The sequence below is a fragment of the Nycticebus coucang genome, chromosome 19, assembly GCF_027406575.1.
Source record: "Nycticebus coucang isolate mNycCou1 chromosome 19, mNycCou1.pri, whole genome shotgun sequence".
NCBI classification, from domain to species: Eukaryota; Metazoa; Chordata; class Mammalia; order Primates; family Lorisidae; genus Nycticebus; species Nycticebus coucang.
The window spans coordinates 72,126,304-72,141,706 of NC_069798.1; the positions used below are offsets into that span (position 1 = coordinate 72,126,304).

At 54.8% G+C, this 15,403-nt stretch overlaps 2 protein-coding genes across 6 annotated transcripts in view; one reads left to right on the forward strand and one right to left on the reverse strand.

The window, feature by feature from the left end:
• KCNG2 (potassium voltage-gated channel modifier subfamily G member 2) overlaps positions 1-8,523 on the forward strand; it is a 48,374-nt gene extending 39,851 nt beyond the window's left edge. For both annotated transcript variants that reach the window (XM_053571230.1, XM_053571229.1), the window contains exon 3: positions 5,737-8,523. In XM_053571230.1, coding sequence (XP_053427205.1) covers positions 5,737-6,582 — 846 coding nt within the window. In that variant the 3' untranslated portion in view covers positions 6,583-8,523. The remainder of the gene's footprint in view (positions 1-5,736) is intronic.
• A 186-nt stretch (positions 8,524-8,709) lies between these two features.
• The window catches only part of SLC66A2 (solute carrier family 66 member 2), a 46,508-nt gene continuing 39,814 nt past the window's right edge, over positions 8,710-15,403 (reverse strand). For 3 of the 4 annotated variants that reach the window (XM_053571233.1, XM_053571232.1, XM_053571231.1), the window contains one exon: positions 8,710-12,070. In XM_053571233.1, coding sequence (XP_053427208.1) covers positions 12,066-12,070 — 5 coding nt within the window. In that variant the 3' untranslated portion in view covers positions 8,710-12,065. The remainder of the gene's footprint in view (positions 12,071-15,403) is intronic. The other variant, XR_008375944.1, reaches the window with a different exon arrangement.

Here is a 15,403-nt window from a genome sequence, read left to right on the forward strand (position 1 = left end):
TAGGTACCCCCCAAACCAGGAGCTTCTGCTGTTATTTTACCAACAGTACTGATGTCCAGATCCCTGAGGGGCTCAGGAGGGTCAGGGCTAGGGAATGCACCTGAGCTTTATAGGTTACCTAGTTTTCTTCATTATTGGGAGATTAAACAAAAATTTGTTACAAATAGGGTGGCACCTGTGGATCAAGTAGGGCGCCAGTCCCATATGCCAGAGGTGGCGGGTTCAAACCCAGCCCTGGCCAAAAAAAAAAAATTTGTTACAAATAAGGTACTGAAAAATAAATGTACAAAAAGTAGTCACTTTCCATATGCTATCAGATTTGGAAAATCTAAGGGAAGACTATCTTGTAATTGTAGTAATAAGTATGAATTGTTCAGGGGGAATCTGAGTAGGGGAGGTTCAGTGGGCACAGGGACACAGTGACTGCTGAGGGTGTGAGAATGATGGAATAAAGGGCTGGCATTGGGCCAGGTCAATGTCCTCTGTCCTTGAGACATCAGCTGAGTTGTTGAGCCTCTGGGTCTCCACCCTCCTCTTGCAGGAGGAAAGCCCAGGCATCTCCACACAGTGGTAAGAGGGCTTGCAGTGGCCCAGCACCCAGCCTCATGGATGTGCTTGGGTTATGCATGCTGATGTCCCTGAGGCCAAAGCCCAAGGTTGGTATGGACTTGGGAAGATGGGTTCCCTGGGGGCATTGTAATAATCTACACCATTCCAGACATTAGAACACACTATCAGCAGAACTAAGTACATGTTCTTGGTAACGACAGTGTTTGGCCTCAGAATGCAAAGGTGAACAAGCATGGAGCTGGACCAAGTGAGGGCATGTTGCAAGCAGTGATGGTGCACCAGCAAAGAAGGGTGGCCACCTCCACAGGTGGTGCTGGGCGCTGTGTAAATAAGGTCCAGCTATTTTGGACTATTGAAAAAGCTAAACCCTACAGTTAGTAAAAGGAAATGTAGCTGGGTATGGGAGAAAGCTCTCTAGGTTTAAGAAAGCCAGAAACCATAAAGGAAAAGAAATAGTTGACAACATTAAAGTAAAAAACTAATGAAATCCCTCCCCATATTTAAACAATTGAAAAACTGTAATCTAAGCATAAAATTGCAATCTATATGACAAAGGATTAATATCATTAATATATAGAAAATTTCAGCAAATTAATCAGGAAATAAAGCATCGAAGTGGGAAAGGGGCTGATAGCATGAACCAGAAGTGAACAGAGAGGGTTGTCACTGTCCAAGAATGCACGGAGGATAGTCATGAAAGAAGCACTCAGGTGAACAGCACAAGCCACTCAGCCCATGAGCAGAGTTCAGATGATCACACTGGTATCTGCCCTGTCATGGGTTGTCAATAGGGGAGTGAAAAGGAAGGCACCCACGTTAAAGGTGCAGACCCTTCTGCCCAGAGAGAAATTGGCATGGCATGTTCAGAACATTCTCTTAAGCTGTGTTTATTATTGGTGTCTAAGGAAAACCCAAAATCTGTAAAGAAATGTGAAAAACTGAATATGTGTGACCATGGTCCAGGCATACATGCCCTCAGGAGTCTTGATAAAATTCACCACAAACCAATATGTGGAAGGTGGACACTGGTTCAGCCCCAAAAGGTGGGAAATCTCAAAGTGAGGGCTTACAGGTGGTAGATGGGTTTTAAGGATTCTTCAGTTGGCAATTTTTAAGTTTTGTCTAAAGATGTGGGCCCATAGAAAGGAATTCCTGAGTTTCAAGGCATCTGTGAGGATGCTTGAGTTAAGGCCAGGTTTCTCTGTCCTGTGACACTATTCCCAAGTCAGACTGGCAAGTCAGCCACATTATAGCAGGTTGATAAAACCCATTTAGTGAGATTTTATCATTTGTAGGCATGACTCATCGGGCCTCTTAGAAAGGAATTTAGGCAAAAGAAGAAAGGTCAGAGTTCAGTCCTCATAGGCAAAAATTGTAAAAGAAGGTTTGGTAAGAAAACTTTGCTAAATATCACCAATAGCAGCCAGTAGTGATAGTCTAGACCAGGCGTCCTCAAACTGTGGCCCACAGGCCACATGAAGCGGTGTGAATTGTATTTGTTCCCGTTTTGTTTTTTACTCCAAAATAACACATGTGCAGTGTACATAGGAATTTGTTCATAGTTTTTTGGTGTTTTTTTTTAACTATAGTCCAGCCCTCCAACCATCTGAGGGACAGTGAATTGGCCCCCTGTTTAAAAAGTTTGAGGACGCCTGGTCTAGACAATTCAAACCAACCTATATGCTGCAACCCTAAAGCTGGCTTAGTAACATGCATAGACGTACACACAACCTCTCTCAAAGCTTCAGAAAGCTAATAGGAGAGAAGAATCAGGACAAGGGGAGCCAGCACCATTTGCTGCCTGAGAACAAATGGCCAAATGGCCAAGGGGCTTAAGATTAGCCTCAGTGTGCACTCCATTCCTGCTGCTTGGTGCAGAATGTTGCACTCAGCGGAAACCACAAGCAGGCTCATTTCAGCAAGCCCAGGGCAAGGCACATAGAGAAATGGTGTTTGTTTCTTTACACAGGACCACGCAGGCTGACTGGCAGAGTTCTGACAGGAAAGTGCACAGATGATCTGAAATGAGTGTGCTGTTTCTGGGAAAATGACTGTTGTGTGGTTTCTAAACAATATTCCTTTCCTGCTTTTCTACCTGCATTTAACTACAAGAGCCCTTTCCTAAGGAATAAATCTTGGTTCAGTTTGAAATCAAACTGTTATAAACTCATAGTGAAATGAGTTAATATTTTTTTCAGATACTTGTGGGGGCTAAAGACACAATCTGCACACAAAGGTGCTGATAAATAAATTAACAAAGATAAGTCTTTTCTGAAGGGTTTTGCCTTCACAGCATTCAGCAGGTCTTCTATGGTCACCTGTGGTCCAGGCCAGAGTCCCAGTGAGGAGCCCTCCCAGGTCCACGCAGCTCAGCCACCTTGCACCAGGGTTTGCTCTGCCCAAAGTGATGGCATGTGGTTAATGGCTCATCAGCACCATGGCGGGCTCACGGCCCTGCATTTGTGACACTCTGAACCGAGGACAGAGCAGGGGAGTGTGGCTGCACCTGGCATCCCCTGAGCCTCCTGGGGGCACAACACAAAGCCAGCACAGTTGCTGCTGAACGGGCAGCCTCCATTACTAAGGAAACCTCGTCCATCCTGTCTACTCCCACTGGAGAAGAGGAGCCTTGTCCAGGGTGCCATGGGGGGCTGAGGCTCAGATGCAGAGGCAGGGCCAGAGCTGGGCCCGCAGGAGCGGGTGGGTTTATTGGTGCAAAGACCACCACCCACCACCACAGGGAGGGCAGGTGGGGTGTCGCAGGGGCCCCTTTTGGGTTGGGGAGGATGAAGTTGGCCCTGGCTCAGGCAGCCCTTGCTGGTAAGACCCTGTGGCCACAAGTCAGGGTGGGGAGAAGCTCAGTGGCCCAACCAGGGCCCAAGGAGCCAGGATGTGGGTGGGGACACTGGGGCCCATGAGAGCTAAACTCCAAAGGCTGGGCTCACTAAGAGCCAGGGGGCACAGCCATGAGGGCATCTCTGAGACCCTGAGTCCAGACAGCCCCTTCCTATACCATGTTCAATTCCCAAAGCAACTACACCAGGCTGGCATGTGCCCCACCAGCCCAAGGCCCCCACTTATGTGCAGCTCTGTGGTCTCTGTGGGTAGGAGAAATGAGGGGCTGCAGGGGGTCCCACTTAGGGGCTTCCAGCACAGGCTCCCCAGGCTCCCACATCCTGAAAGGTGTGGGTGGTTTGCCCAATGCCCAGCTCACATCCTGGGCAGCAGCATATGACCAGTAATGAATGGTCCAGGTTTGGGGTCCAGGCCTCATGAATGCAATGCTAGTGGGCTGACAGACACACTTGTGGGGGAGCAGCCAGCTCTCTGGATAGATAGGCTTGGGAGCTGCTGGCTATGAGTGCCTAGCCCAGGGCACAGACAGGCCTAGGGTGACCCTATGGGGACCACTGACCTCTGCACTGCCATGTACCAGGGTCCATGCTGGCCCTACAGCCCACAACAGGAGTTTGTGGATTGAAAAAACTGGTCACTGAGCTGGACCTGTTGTCTGAAACATCAGACCATCCTGGAGATGACATCTGGCTGGGTGGCAGGATGTTGTGGTGCTGTCTTTAGGCTTTATCCACCTCTGCCAAGGAGCCCCCAACCACAGACATGGGGTCTCTGTCTTCAGATGCTCAACAGGGACCTAACCAGTGCAGGTCGGGCCTCGGTTGGGGAATACAAGGTCCTGACACTTGCCCTGGGTCCTCCACGGTGTGAGGTGGGCCCAGGGCTCTGGGGGGTTGGCAGCTTGGCTGTGCCCTCCCCTCTGTAATTACAGATTCCCCTCAGTTCCTGCACCGCCAACCAGGAGCCCAATCAGTGGGTCCACTCGGCTAGCCCACCCCAGCCAGGGTGCTGTGCCTCCTGTCCTGCCAGATCCCCACCACCACAGGGCCTTGGCTGACACCCACACACACTCATTCGAGCCATACACTGGAGAAGCTGCCCAGAGATTTAAGAATTTAATAGTTTTATTGAGATATGATTCAATACCATACATTTCACACACTTAAAATGTACAATTTACCACTGTCCATTTAGCACATTGTCTTTTCCCAAAGGAAGCCTATGCCACAGGCAGCCGCTGACTTGCTTCTGCCTCTGCCGACCTCCGTACATTGTCTATCATAGATACGTGGCACTCCAGGTTGGCCTCTTTAGCGTCAGGAGTCTTCAGGGTTAGTTTGTGATGTGGCTTGTCCCTGCTCGATCCTCTTCAGGACCATGACATGTCACTGTGTGGGCCACACTTGTTTATCTGCTCCTCCACTGACAGACACCTGGGCTTGGAGGCTGCCATGGAAGCCTCTGCTATGAAATGCCTATACATGCTTTACTTTCCCTGGGGCAGGACCTGGGAGAGGACCTGCTGGGTCAGACGGTGGCTCTGCTAAGTCTGTTGAGGGGTTGCCAGACTGGCTTCAACTGTGTTATGTGGTGGCCAGAGCTTGTGAGTGTCCAGTTTCGGAGCTAAGTAGTTGATGGAAGCAGCATCCAATGACCCCAATGCCTTGCCCCTCCTGGCCTGGAATCACCACCGTCTTGTGTGCCCAGGCAAGGGAAGGCAGGCCTTGTCCTATTGGTGTACCATACCATCCTGGAGATGACATCTTGCTGGGTGGCTGTACCCACCTCTGGTCCAGGAGTGGGGACTGGGTTGAGATATGATCAACCCCATATCTGGGGGTTGCTGGGCCCCATCCCTCCACTGGACTCTCCCTGGATCCCCCAGGAGCTGAGGGAGAGAAGCTTCTTGGGTGCAGCTCATCTGGAGTGGCATCCGCGCTGAGAAGGGAGCTGGATCAAATACTACAGACTAACCTTTCTTACTGAATTTTCAGATTTTCTTGAATAGATGTTTCTTCATCTGCTGTCTGCTCAGAAGTCCAATTCCAGAGGCTTTAGGGTTTTTTAGTGATTTTCATCAGTTTCCCAGGTCAGCCAAACTCATCGCCACTCGTGGAATAGGTGGACCTCCAATTTTTTTCAACAGGAATTGGTCCTTCTCTGGCAGTTGCACCCTTCCCAGGGTGGGGGTGGGAGGAAGGCCAGTCTCCTGTGACTTCTCCCAGTCCTGGGGAGGAGGGGCGCCCGCCTCGTCCCATCTCCTCCTTCCCCCCGCCTGGCCCCCCAACTCTGCATCCCCTCTCCCTCCAGGGCGAGTGCTCCCACAAGTGCCGCAGTCTCTTCGTTCTGGAGACGGTGTGCGTGGCCTGGTTCTCCTTTGAGTTCCTGCTGCGGTCCCTGCAGGCCGAGAGCAAGTGCGCCTTTCTGAGGACGCCGCTCAACATCATCGACATCGTGGCTATCCTGCCCTTCTACGTGTCGCTCCTCGTGGGCCTGGCAGCGGGCGGCCCGGGAGGCACCAAGCTACTGGAGCGCGCGGGTCTGGTGCTGCGGCTGCTGCGTGCACTGCGCGTGCTCTACGTGATGCGCCTGGCGCGCCACTCGCTGGGACTGCGCTCACTCGGCTTGACAGTGCGCCGCTGCGCGCGCGAGCTCGGGCTGCTGCTGCTCTTTCTCTGCGTGGCTATGGCACTCTTCGCGCCGCTCGTGCACCTGGCTGAGCGCGAGCTGGGCGCGCGCCGCGACTTCTCCAGCGTGCCTGCCAGCTACTGGTGGGCCGTCATCTCCATGACCACCGTGGGCTACGGCGACATGGTCCCGCGAAGCCTGCCCGGGCAGGTGGTGGCGCTCAGCAGCATCCTCAGCGGCATCCTGCTCATGGCTTTCCCTGTCACCTCCATTTTCCACACCTTTTCTCGCTCCTACTCCGAGCTCAAGGAGCAGCAGCAGCGCGCCTCTAGCCCTGAGCCAGCCCTGCGCGAGGACAGCACGCACTCAGCCACGGTCACGGAGGACAGCTCTCAGGGCCCCGAGGGCACCGACCTGGCGCCGTCACCCTCCCCGCGCGCTACGCAAGGGGGCGCCTGGCCCGCAAGCGCGGAGCGATCCCTGGGAAGTCACCAGCCTTTGTCCTCCTCCATTTCCTTCCGATTTTAAGTTTTCTACCGCTAGCTATATATACATTTAAGTCCTATGAATTCCGAGCCTGTAACCAATGCGACCTCCACGCGTGCCCCAGGCCTCACCCTGCCACCTCAACCTGCAGCCGGAGCAGCCCTGAGAGAGAATTGGAAGACACACAGCCCTTCTAGCCTCTGCCCAGCCGCCCAGAAGGTGAGGGGACAGAGGCTTGACGCTGTTCACAGCCCTTCACTCCGTTTTGCTGAGTGCTCTGACCCTGAGAACGTGACAAGGGCTTCCTGACACAATCACCCCCGATGATGAGCTGGAGGTTTGTGTGTGGCATTTTAACTCTTCTCCTGCCTCTGTGGGGCCATGTCTCACCCCTTCTGGATGGCCACCCCCGAACATCCTAAGACTCCCACGGAATAAAGAGCCCCTCAGTTCTCCAGCCATGGGCGGCTGCGGCAGGAAGGGGTCCCAGGAGATGGATCCTCAAACCGCAGCTCCAGGGACAGAGCTCTCCAAACCCAGGTGCTCCATATTTTTCATTTCTTTTTTTCTTTCGTTTTGAGAAAGAGTCTCACTTTGTTACCATCAGTAGAGTGCTGTAGCCACAGCTCACAGCAACCTCAAACTCTTGGACTTAAGCCATTCTCTTGCCTCAGGCTCCCAAGTAGCTGGGACTACAGGCACTGGCTATTTTTAGAGACGAGGTCTGGCTCTGGCTCAAACTGGTCTCGAACTGGTGAGCTACAGCAATCCACCCATCTTGGCCTCCTAGAATTACAGGGATCAATGAATACCTAGAACAGCTCAGCCACAGACCCCTGCAAAAGAGAACCTGCACCTCCCAGAGAGTCCCCCTGTTCAGTTACATGGAACTTGTACAGGGACCTGGAGCAGGGCAGGGGCCAGGAGAAGAGGAGGTGGGACGCAGAGGCAGACATTTCCGGTTTCCACTGGAATGGAATAAATGCACCAGCCTGTCCTGCACAGCTGTTGGTTAAGTTCCTCTCAGGGCATTGCCTGTGCTCTGCAGGGTCTGCCAGGGTCCTAGGGCCAGAAAGGGGGTTTCCTGTGATCATGGGGAAGTCAGCTGGTATATATGGCAGGAAAATCCAGGATAAGGCACCTGACTGCAATAATGTCCCTGCACTTAGCCTGGTTGTGCAAAGCATACTCCATAGCTGCAAGCCCCTTTCCCACATCTGTGCCTGAGCAGTAAGTCCAGCTATATACGTGTCCCCTGACTTCCACACGCACCTGGGCTGGCAGGGCAGGCCACCTCAACACACCCTCACTTCCCACCTCCTTTTTCTCCTCTTGCCCGGTGTTGGCACACACAGGAGCACCTGGGCTCCACCACAAGTTTGTCAGGCTCTGAGATGCAAGGAATCTTTCAAATAACATGGCCTAGCCAGTGATGACTAAGAAGTGTTCCTCCAGAATCAGACTGAGCAGAGCACAGGGGAGGTCTCTCTCCCAGGTGTCTGCTTCCCTGGGGCTCCACTCTTTCATGGATTCTTACATCAGCTTGCTAGGGCAGAAAGAACCCCCTGGTTTCACATGGGAAAACTGAGCTGTCCACAGTGGACCAGGTCAAATGTGGCACCTGGCCTGCCCCTTCCTGAGGTACGCTCTGCCCCAGCAGAGCTGCCGGTGTGAAGACCTGTTCCCATTTGCTGCATCACTTCCTCTCCTGCCAGACCCCACATCCCAGGCCAGAAGGGATCTGTAAGGGACACAGGCAGTGAGTGCTCAGTGTGAGCTCTAATACCTTCCTCCAAGGCAGAGGTGGCAGCCAGACAGCATCTGAGAGAAGCTTGGGCTCAGCCCTGACCCCTGCCCAGGTCAGCTGATGCCCAGGCGGTGAGACCTGGGACCTCACACACCATGGGCTGCCCTCACACAAAGATAGCTATGGAGAAACAGGAGTCATATCTGGCAGGCAGGTGGGGTAGGAATCGGAAGAAGTCACAAGCATGTGCATGTGCTCAGCTAAGATGAATATGACCAAGTAGGAACCTGCAATTTATTTTACTTAAGTCATAATAATTTTACCTAAGGGTAAAGGGAGGACACCTTTAATTGAGGCATGCATACATGAGGCAACAGTATCCCTAAATAAACTAGCCTCATTAGCATAGTAAAAATCACTCCCACTAGTGCTGTCACAGTTTACAAATGATATGGCAATCCTGGATAGTGAATAAAGGGGAGGGTTTCCGGCTCTAGTAATTCTCTACCCCTTTCCCAGAAAAATATTCCACCTCTAGCTCAGCATATTATTAACAACAGGGATTAGCATAAAAGGACAGACCCTAATCCCAGGGTGTGCTTCTTGGTGTGGTTTGCTTCCAATAAACCTGCCCTTGCCTGTACTTCATGTCTTAACTCCTCTTTTGTTCACTACCCTGCCCCTGAAGCCCTTTGCTGTGGGAAGGTGGTGAAGGCCCTCTGCCATTCTGGCTGTGGTCTGCACAAGCATCACACCATCCTATACAAGAATGAGCAGCCGCTTTGCACACAGCTGACACACCCGTGCCCAAGGACAGCATGTCCCCCAGCCCTATGGCTGGCCCTGGCTCTGCCGGTGAGCTCCAGGGAAAAGATTCCTCTTGAGCAGTGGGTGAATATGCCCAGGAATAAACCCAAGTTGTCCCTCCCAGGGTCTCTGGTCCCAGGAGCCCTTCAGGCCAGGGACCACCAGAGCTTCCGGGGTACCAGGGGACATGCGGACCACCCACCCCAGGTCTGCTGTTTCTTTGGGGAAGGGCCACCTCTCTGTGCCTTCATTAACTCACTGTTAAAGCCACAGCTGGTCCAGAGTGAGCCCCCAAACTGGCTGCACCCTGAAGATGCACAACCCCAGTCACTGCCATCAAGCTCTAGCTATCCTCACACCATCTGTCAGCATTTTGAGGAGGGAAAATGGAGCCAGAGACCCTCCAGAAATCCTCTGGCCTTAATCACCAAGCACCTTGCTCACCTTGTACCCCTGTGCTTACCCCTATCCAACCCCCCCACTGCTCCATCTACTTCCCCCACCCTTCAGCTGCCTCCTTCCTTTCCACCTGCCCCTCACCTGCCTGCCCCACCTGAGCATCTGGAGACCAAATCGACGGGGAGCTCTATAACTGAACGTGCTCCAGTGTCCATGTTGGTGGCCTAAAACCCCCACTATCTACTGCCAGAACAGAGCCAATTCCTGGCCCTTACACTGGGGAAACTATAACTGCCGCCATGTCTCCTTGGCCCACAGGATGCTGGGGACAGGGATGCTGCAAGACCACGTGGAGGTTCTAATCTGCTCCAGTTGTGCCCTGGCTGAGGCCAGGTCACTACCTTCTCACTTCCAAATCACTGGCCTCACAGAGAGGAAGAACTAGAAATACAGATTTTGGGTTTGGGGAAAAGTGACTTCCAGGTACTTTTGGGTTGGGCTCACTCTTTCATGGCTCCTTCCCAGCACTGCACAGACCTACCTGACCTGGTGATGGCAAATACAGAAACATGACTCTTGGCCTTTAATGAGACCCTTCCCATAAGTATCCTATGGTCAGCCAGAAGCAAGAGGGTGGGATTGTGAACCTGCCGGGGCCAGGGTACCAGTGATGGGTGGCAGCCCCACCTGCTGTGGGTAGAAACTTGGAGCCACCTCAGGGACTGAGCTGTGGGAGGGCCTGGGGTATAGCCTGGGCCACATGGTCCCCTCCTGGACCTGGTTCTTCACTCTGCCTCGGACCCCACTCTGACCCCACTCACACCATGCTGGATCCACAAAAGGTTTATTGATTCCAAGGAGACACACACAGGACATTCGCCCAGTCATTATGCCTGCAATCAGCGGCATTTTAATTTAGAGGCAATTAACACTAACAGACATCTCCTTTCGTTTTAAAAAAATAAAAATTTTGAGAGCATCTTATAGGACAAAGAGCTGAGCAAGAGCCTCACTCAAACATTCAAGAGTTTTTCTGAAGAACACTCAGGAAGAGGAAATAGCTTTGGGCCTTTTCCCACTGGCACAGCAAATTAACACTCACTGTCTGGTGCTGACAGCGTGGACACCCACCTGGAAAGCAGCCCCTCCGCCTGCAGGGGCAGAATGAGCCTGTGCCATGGGAGTTGCAAAGAAGCATCTAGAACTCTGAGACCCGGGGGCCAGCTGGAGCCAGTGCAGTACTGCTCAGCACGGCGTGACCTCCTGTTAAACTGGAACAGGGTAGGCAGGTACGGGGTGCCAAGGGCAGACAGGCAGCTCTGCTGTAGACCCAGAACTCCACAGGCCCACACACCAGGGACTGAGGACAGAGGACATGGCAGGCTGCTCCTATGTAGGAGGTCAGAGGTAGGACCCTGCATGTGAGGAGCACTGGCCATGTCAGAGAACACCCCCTCTCCTGACCCAAAGTGGTCTCTCTACCCTGGAAGATGGATATTAAAGCTGTGTCCAGCTGGTGCATACAATGCCCAGACTCAAGGGAACCTCCTCAGTGGAGTCTCGAGGGCCAACCCTAGGACATGAAGAGAAAAAGAACCCAGCTCTCATCCCTCTGAGCTTGCTGGCCAATGCCCAGCCAGGCTGAGACACGGGGCCCGCCTGCTCACCTGGGGATGTCTGTGCCAGCACCTCCTGGGAAGAGGCCGGAATAGCAGCATGGTTACCGGGCCCTGCTGAGCCAGGGCTATGTCCCAGGAGGCGTCCCCTGTGAGGCCCTTGAGAGCACTGGCACTGTGTCCTCACAGCCCCCTTTCCACAGGTACCAGGAGCAGAGAAGACCCCAGCTCTGCCCCTGTGCAACCACAGCATCTGGTGAGGGTCACAGTGAGTCTCAAGGCTCTGCTCACAGGATTTGCGGGGTCCTCAAAACACTGGGATCCCTTCCTGCTTCCCTGGAATGTTGGCAGGTGGGTCTGCTCACCTAGGGGCGCAGGCCTCTCAGCCCCACCAGGGAGAACATCCTGTGGGCTGAAGCAGACCCAGGAGGAGGGCCTGAGATGGGAGCAGGGCTGCTGCCTGCCTTCTCATGTGCTCATGAACAAATCTTGCATTCAGGGCAGGAGTTTTTGAGAGGAAGTAGGAAAAGACACTTGCTTTTCCATCACCTTATAGACACCTGAAACCTGGCCCTGGGGTGTCAAACTTGCTCTGGCTGCCCTGACAGTGGGGAGCACAAATATTGACCCAGCCCTCCCCCCACCAGCCTGTTCCAGAATCTGACACCTAAACACTGTCCCCCCTCTCAGGGAGGAGGGGTCTGGCCAGTGTCTGGAGCTGGCGGTCACAGCCCCTGCCCCTCCCCCACTGCCTCAGAGGGCCTTGGTACTGGTGGGGTGCGTGGCATGGGGCACCGGCTTCTGGGGGTGGCGAGTGAAGGCATAGGCTTGCCCCAGGATGGCCAGGTCCACCAGCACCTGCAGCAGGCCACAGACTGAGAACTGCAGGGGCGCACCATTCAGCAGGAAGTAGGCCGTCTTGAAGGCATCACCGCTGGTCCACATGAGCACCATCTTTATGCTGAGGAGACACAAACCAGGAGGTCAGGGGGACATCCCAGCAGGGGGTTGGGGGACACTCTAGGGGTCAGGGGCCATACTCTGACCCAAACTTGCCCCACCCAAGACCTCTCTATGGCTTCAGAGGGAGAGAGACAATGCTCCCCCGGCCAGGGGTCCTGGGGGCTCTAGCCTCCAGAGTGCAGGTGTGAGGCCTAAGAACTAGGCAGGGTGTATCCACTGTGTTGCCAGTGGAGCTGGCCCAGGAGGGTGGGTCTCCCCCAGAGTTCCTGGAGGCCTCACCCAGGGCTGAGGACACAAACCACAGGCTGCGGGACCACGTGCAAGTCCAGGCACTCAGCAGACTGGAGCTGTTGCCCCAGGCACCTTCCAGGCCCAGGAACCCCCTGGGTCTCCACTGCTGGTCACTGGCACAAACTTCCCCTGTAGTCTCCATCAGTCCCACAGCATAGAAAGCTCAGTGAGTGAAGGAGGGATAACCACCACCCACTGCCCTCTGTACCCGCTGAGTTTGGGGCCCTGCCAGGACCAGCACCACCTGCAGGATGTGCGTCTGGAGAAGACCCATTTCCATTGCTGGAACCTTTCACAGCTGCTAATGAAGCAACTGCTGCAGAGCCCAAGGGGCTGCCGGGCAGCAGAAGACACTAGGAGCATGGCCCCTACCCACTAAGCCTGGTCACTGACAAACCGGGGTGGGCGGGAGCCCCCAGGTGCAAGGGTCTTTTTCTGAAGATGTTGCTTTCTTTACTCTCTCCAAACTTTATAGCCTAAGGGGCCTCCCCTGCTTGGGTTAAAGTTGGGGTGGGAGTGGGAAGGTGTTGGTCTCTGTTCTGTTGTGCATGTCCCTCAGCTGGATCTGTCTCCAGGGCCAAACAGCACAGGGACAGAGGGAAAAGTTTCCCTATACACTCCAGACCGTCCTCCTCTGCTTGGAGGAATGACCTCTGCAGAGTTTGGGGGCCTGCCTGCCCAGCCTCTCCTGCCAATGCCAGCCACCTAAAGAGACAGACGCAGGATGAGGGCTTGGCTGGGCGCTAGGGAGGAAGGGCAATATGAAAACATCAGCAACACACACAGGGCATGTCCCTCCCTCTCTGTCCTGAAGCCCTCCCAGGTCCAGATAGAGGCCCCCTACAGCTCCTCCTGCCCAGTGCACAGTCCCGGAACGCAGGCTGGCACATATGATGGGAAAAAACGACCAAAGCAGGCAACTCGCCCTCAGATAAGTCACATTCAAGTTCTTGATTCCTCCCCAAACCGCCCTGGTAGTGTTGACTTTTCAAAGCACCACAGACCTGCTCCATGTGTTCCGTCCAGGTTTTTCTTGGGTATAAGGGTGACGTGCTTACTCCACCTTATACATCCCAGAAAAAGGTGGATTAGGAGTATGGATCTGCATTCCCTCCCCTAATAGGACTTTTGTTAGTGTTCCTTGACTAGTCCTACAAACAGAACTGTCGACAGTAATAGGTATGGCAGACAAGGAGAAAGGGGGCAGCTACTAAGAACTTCCAAAGAGGCATGCATCCTGCCCTGACCACAGGCTGCCCAGTGTCCAGTTTGTCCCTTTCTTGCAACTGAATTCAGTCCTGTGCAGCAAAATGAAAATTCAGAGGTACATGGACAAATAAAAGCAGAAAACAAGCCTTCCCTGTCCCTCATCACAGGGTCCTGGCTTTCTGTCCCCTCACCTCCAGGTTCCAGTTTTCCAGTCCCTTCACCCCAGGGACCCAGCCTTCCCATCCCCTCACCTCATGGTCCCAGCCTTCCTGTTTCCTCTCCTCGGGGTTCCAGCTTACCTGTCCCCTCACCTCAGGGTCCCAACCTTCCCATCCTCTCACCTCAGGGTCGTAGTCTTCCCATCCCCTCATCTCAGGGTTCCAGCCTTCCCGTCCCCTCATCTCAGGGTCCCAGCCTTCCCGTCCCCTCACCTCAGGGTCCCAACCTTCCCATCCCCTCACCTCAGGGTCACAGTCTTCCCATCCCCTCACGTCAGGGTCACAGTCTTCCCGTCCCTTCCCCTCAGGGTCCCAGCCTTCCCGTCTCCTCACCTCAGGGTCCCGGTCTTCCCATCTCCTCACCTCAGGGTTGCAGTCTTCCCATCCCCTCCCCTCAGGGTCCCAGTCTTCCCATCCCCTCCCCTTAGGGTCCAGTCTTCCCATCCCCTCACCTCAAGGTCCCAGCCTTCCCGTCCCCTCACCTCAGGGTCCCAACCTTCCCGTCTCCTCACCTCAGGGTCCCAGTCTTCCCATCCCATCACCTCAGGGTCCCAACCTTCCTATCTCCTCACCTCAGGGTCGCAGTCTTCCTGTCTCCTCACCTTAGGGTTGCAGTCTCCCCGTCCCCTCACCTCAAGGTCCCAACCTTCCTGTCTCCTCACTTCAGGGTCCCAACCTTCCCGTCTCCTCACCTCAGGGTCCCAGTCTTCCCATCCCATCACCTCAGGGTCCCAACCTTCCTGTCTCCTCACCTCAGGGTCGCAGTCTTCCTGTCTCCTCACCTCAGGGTCGCAGTCTCCCCGTCCCCTCACCTCAAGGTCCCAACCTTCCCGTCTCCTCACTTCAGGGTCCCAGCCTTCCCATCCCCTCACCTCAGGGTCCCAGCCTTCCCGTCCCCTCACCTCAGGGTCCCAAGCCTTCCCGTCCCCTCACCTCAGGGTCACAGTCTTCCCATCCCCTCACCTCAGGGTCCCAGCCTTCCCGTCCCCTCACCTCAGGGTCCCAGCCTTCCCGTCCCCTCACCTCAGGGTCACAGCCTTCCCGTCCCCTCACCTCAGGGTCCCAAGCCTTCCCATCCCCTCACCTCAGGGTCACAGCCTTCCCGTCCCCTCACCTCAGGGTCCCAGCCTTCCCGTCCCCTCACCTCAGGGTCACAGTCTTCCCGTCCCCTCACCTCAGGGTCCCAGCCTTCCCGTCCCCTCACCTCAGGGTCACAGTCTTCCCGTCCCCTCACCTCAGGGTCCCAGCCTTCCCGTCCCCTCACCTCAGGGTCCCAGCCTTCCCGTCCCCTCACCTCAGGGTCCCAGCCTTCCCGTCCCCTCACCTCAGGGTCCCAGCCTTCCCATCCCCTCACCTCAGGGTCCCAGCCTTCCCGTCCCCTCACCTCAGGGTCACAGTCTTCCCGTCCCCTCACCTCAGGGTCCCAGCCTTCCCGTCCCCTCACCTCAGGGTCCCAGCCTTCCCGTCCCCTCACCTCAGGGTCACAGTCTTCCCGTCCCCTCACCTCAGGGTCCCAGCCTTCCCGTCCCCTCACCTCAGGGTCCCAGCCTTCCTGTCCCCTCACCTCAGGGTCACAGTCTTCCCATCTCCTCACCTCAGGGTCCCAGTCTTCC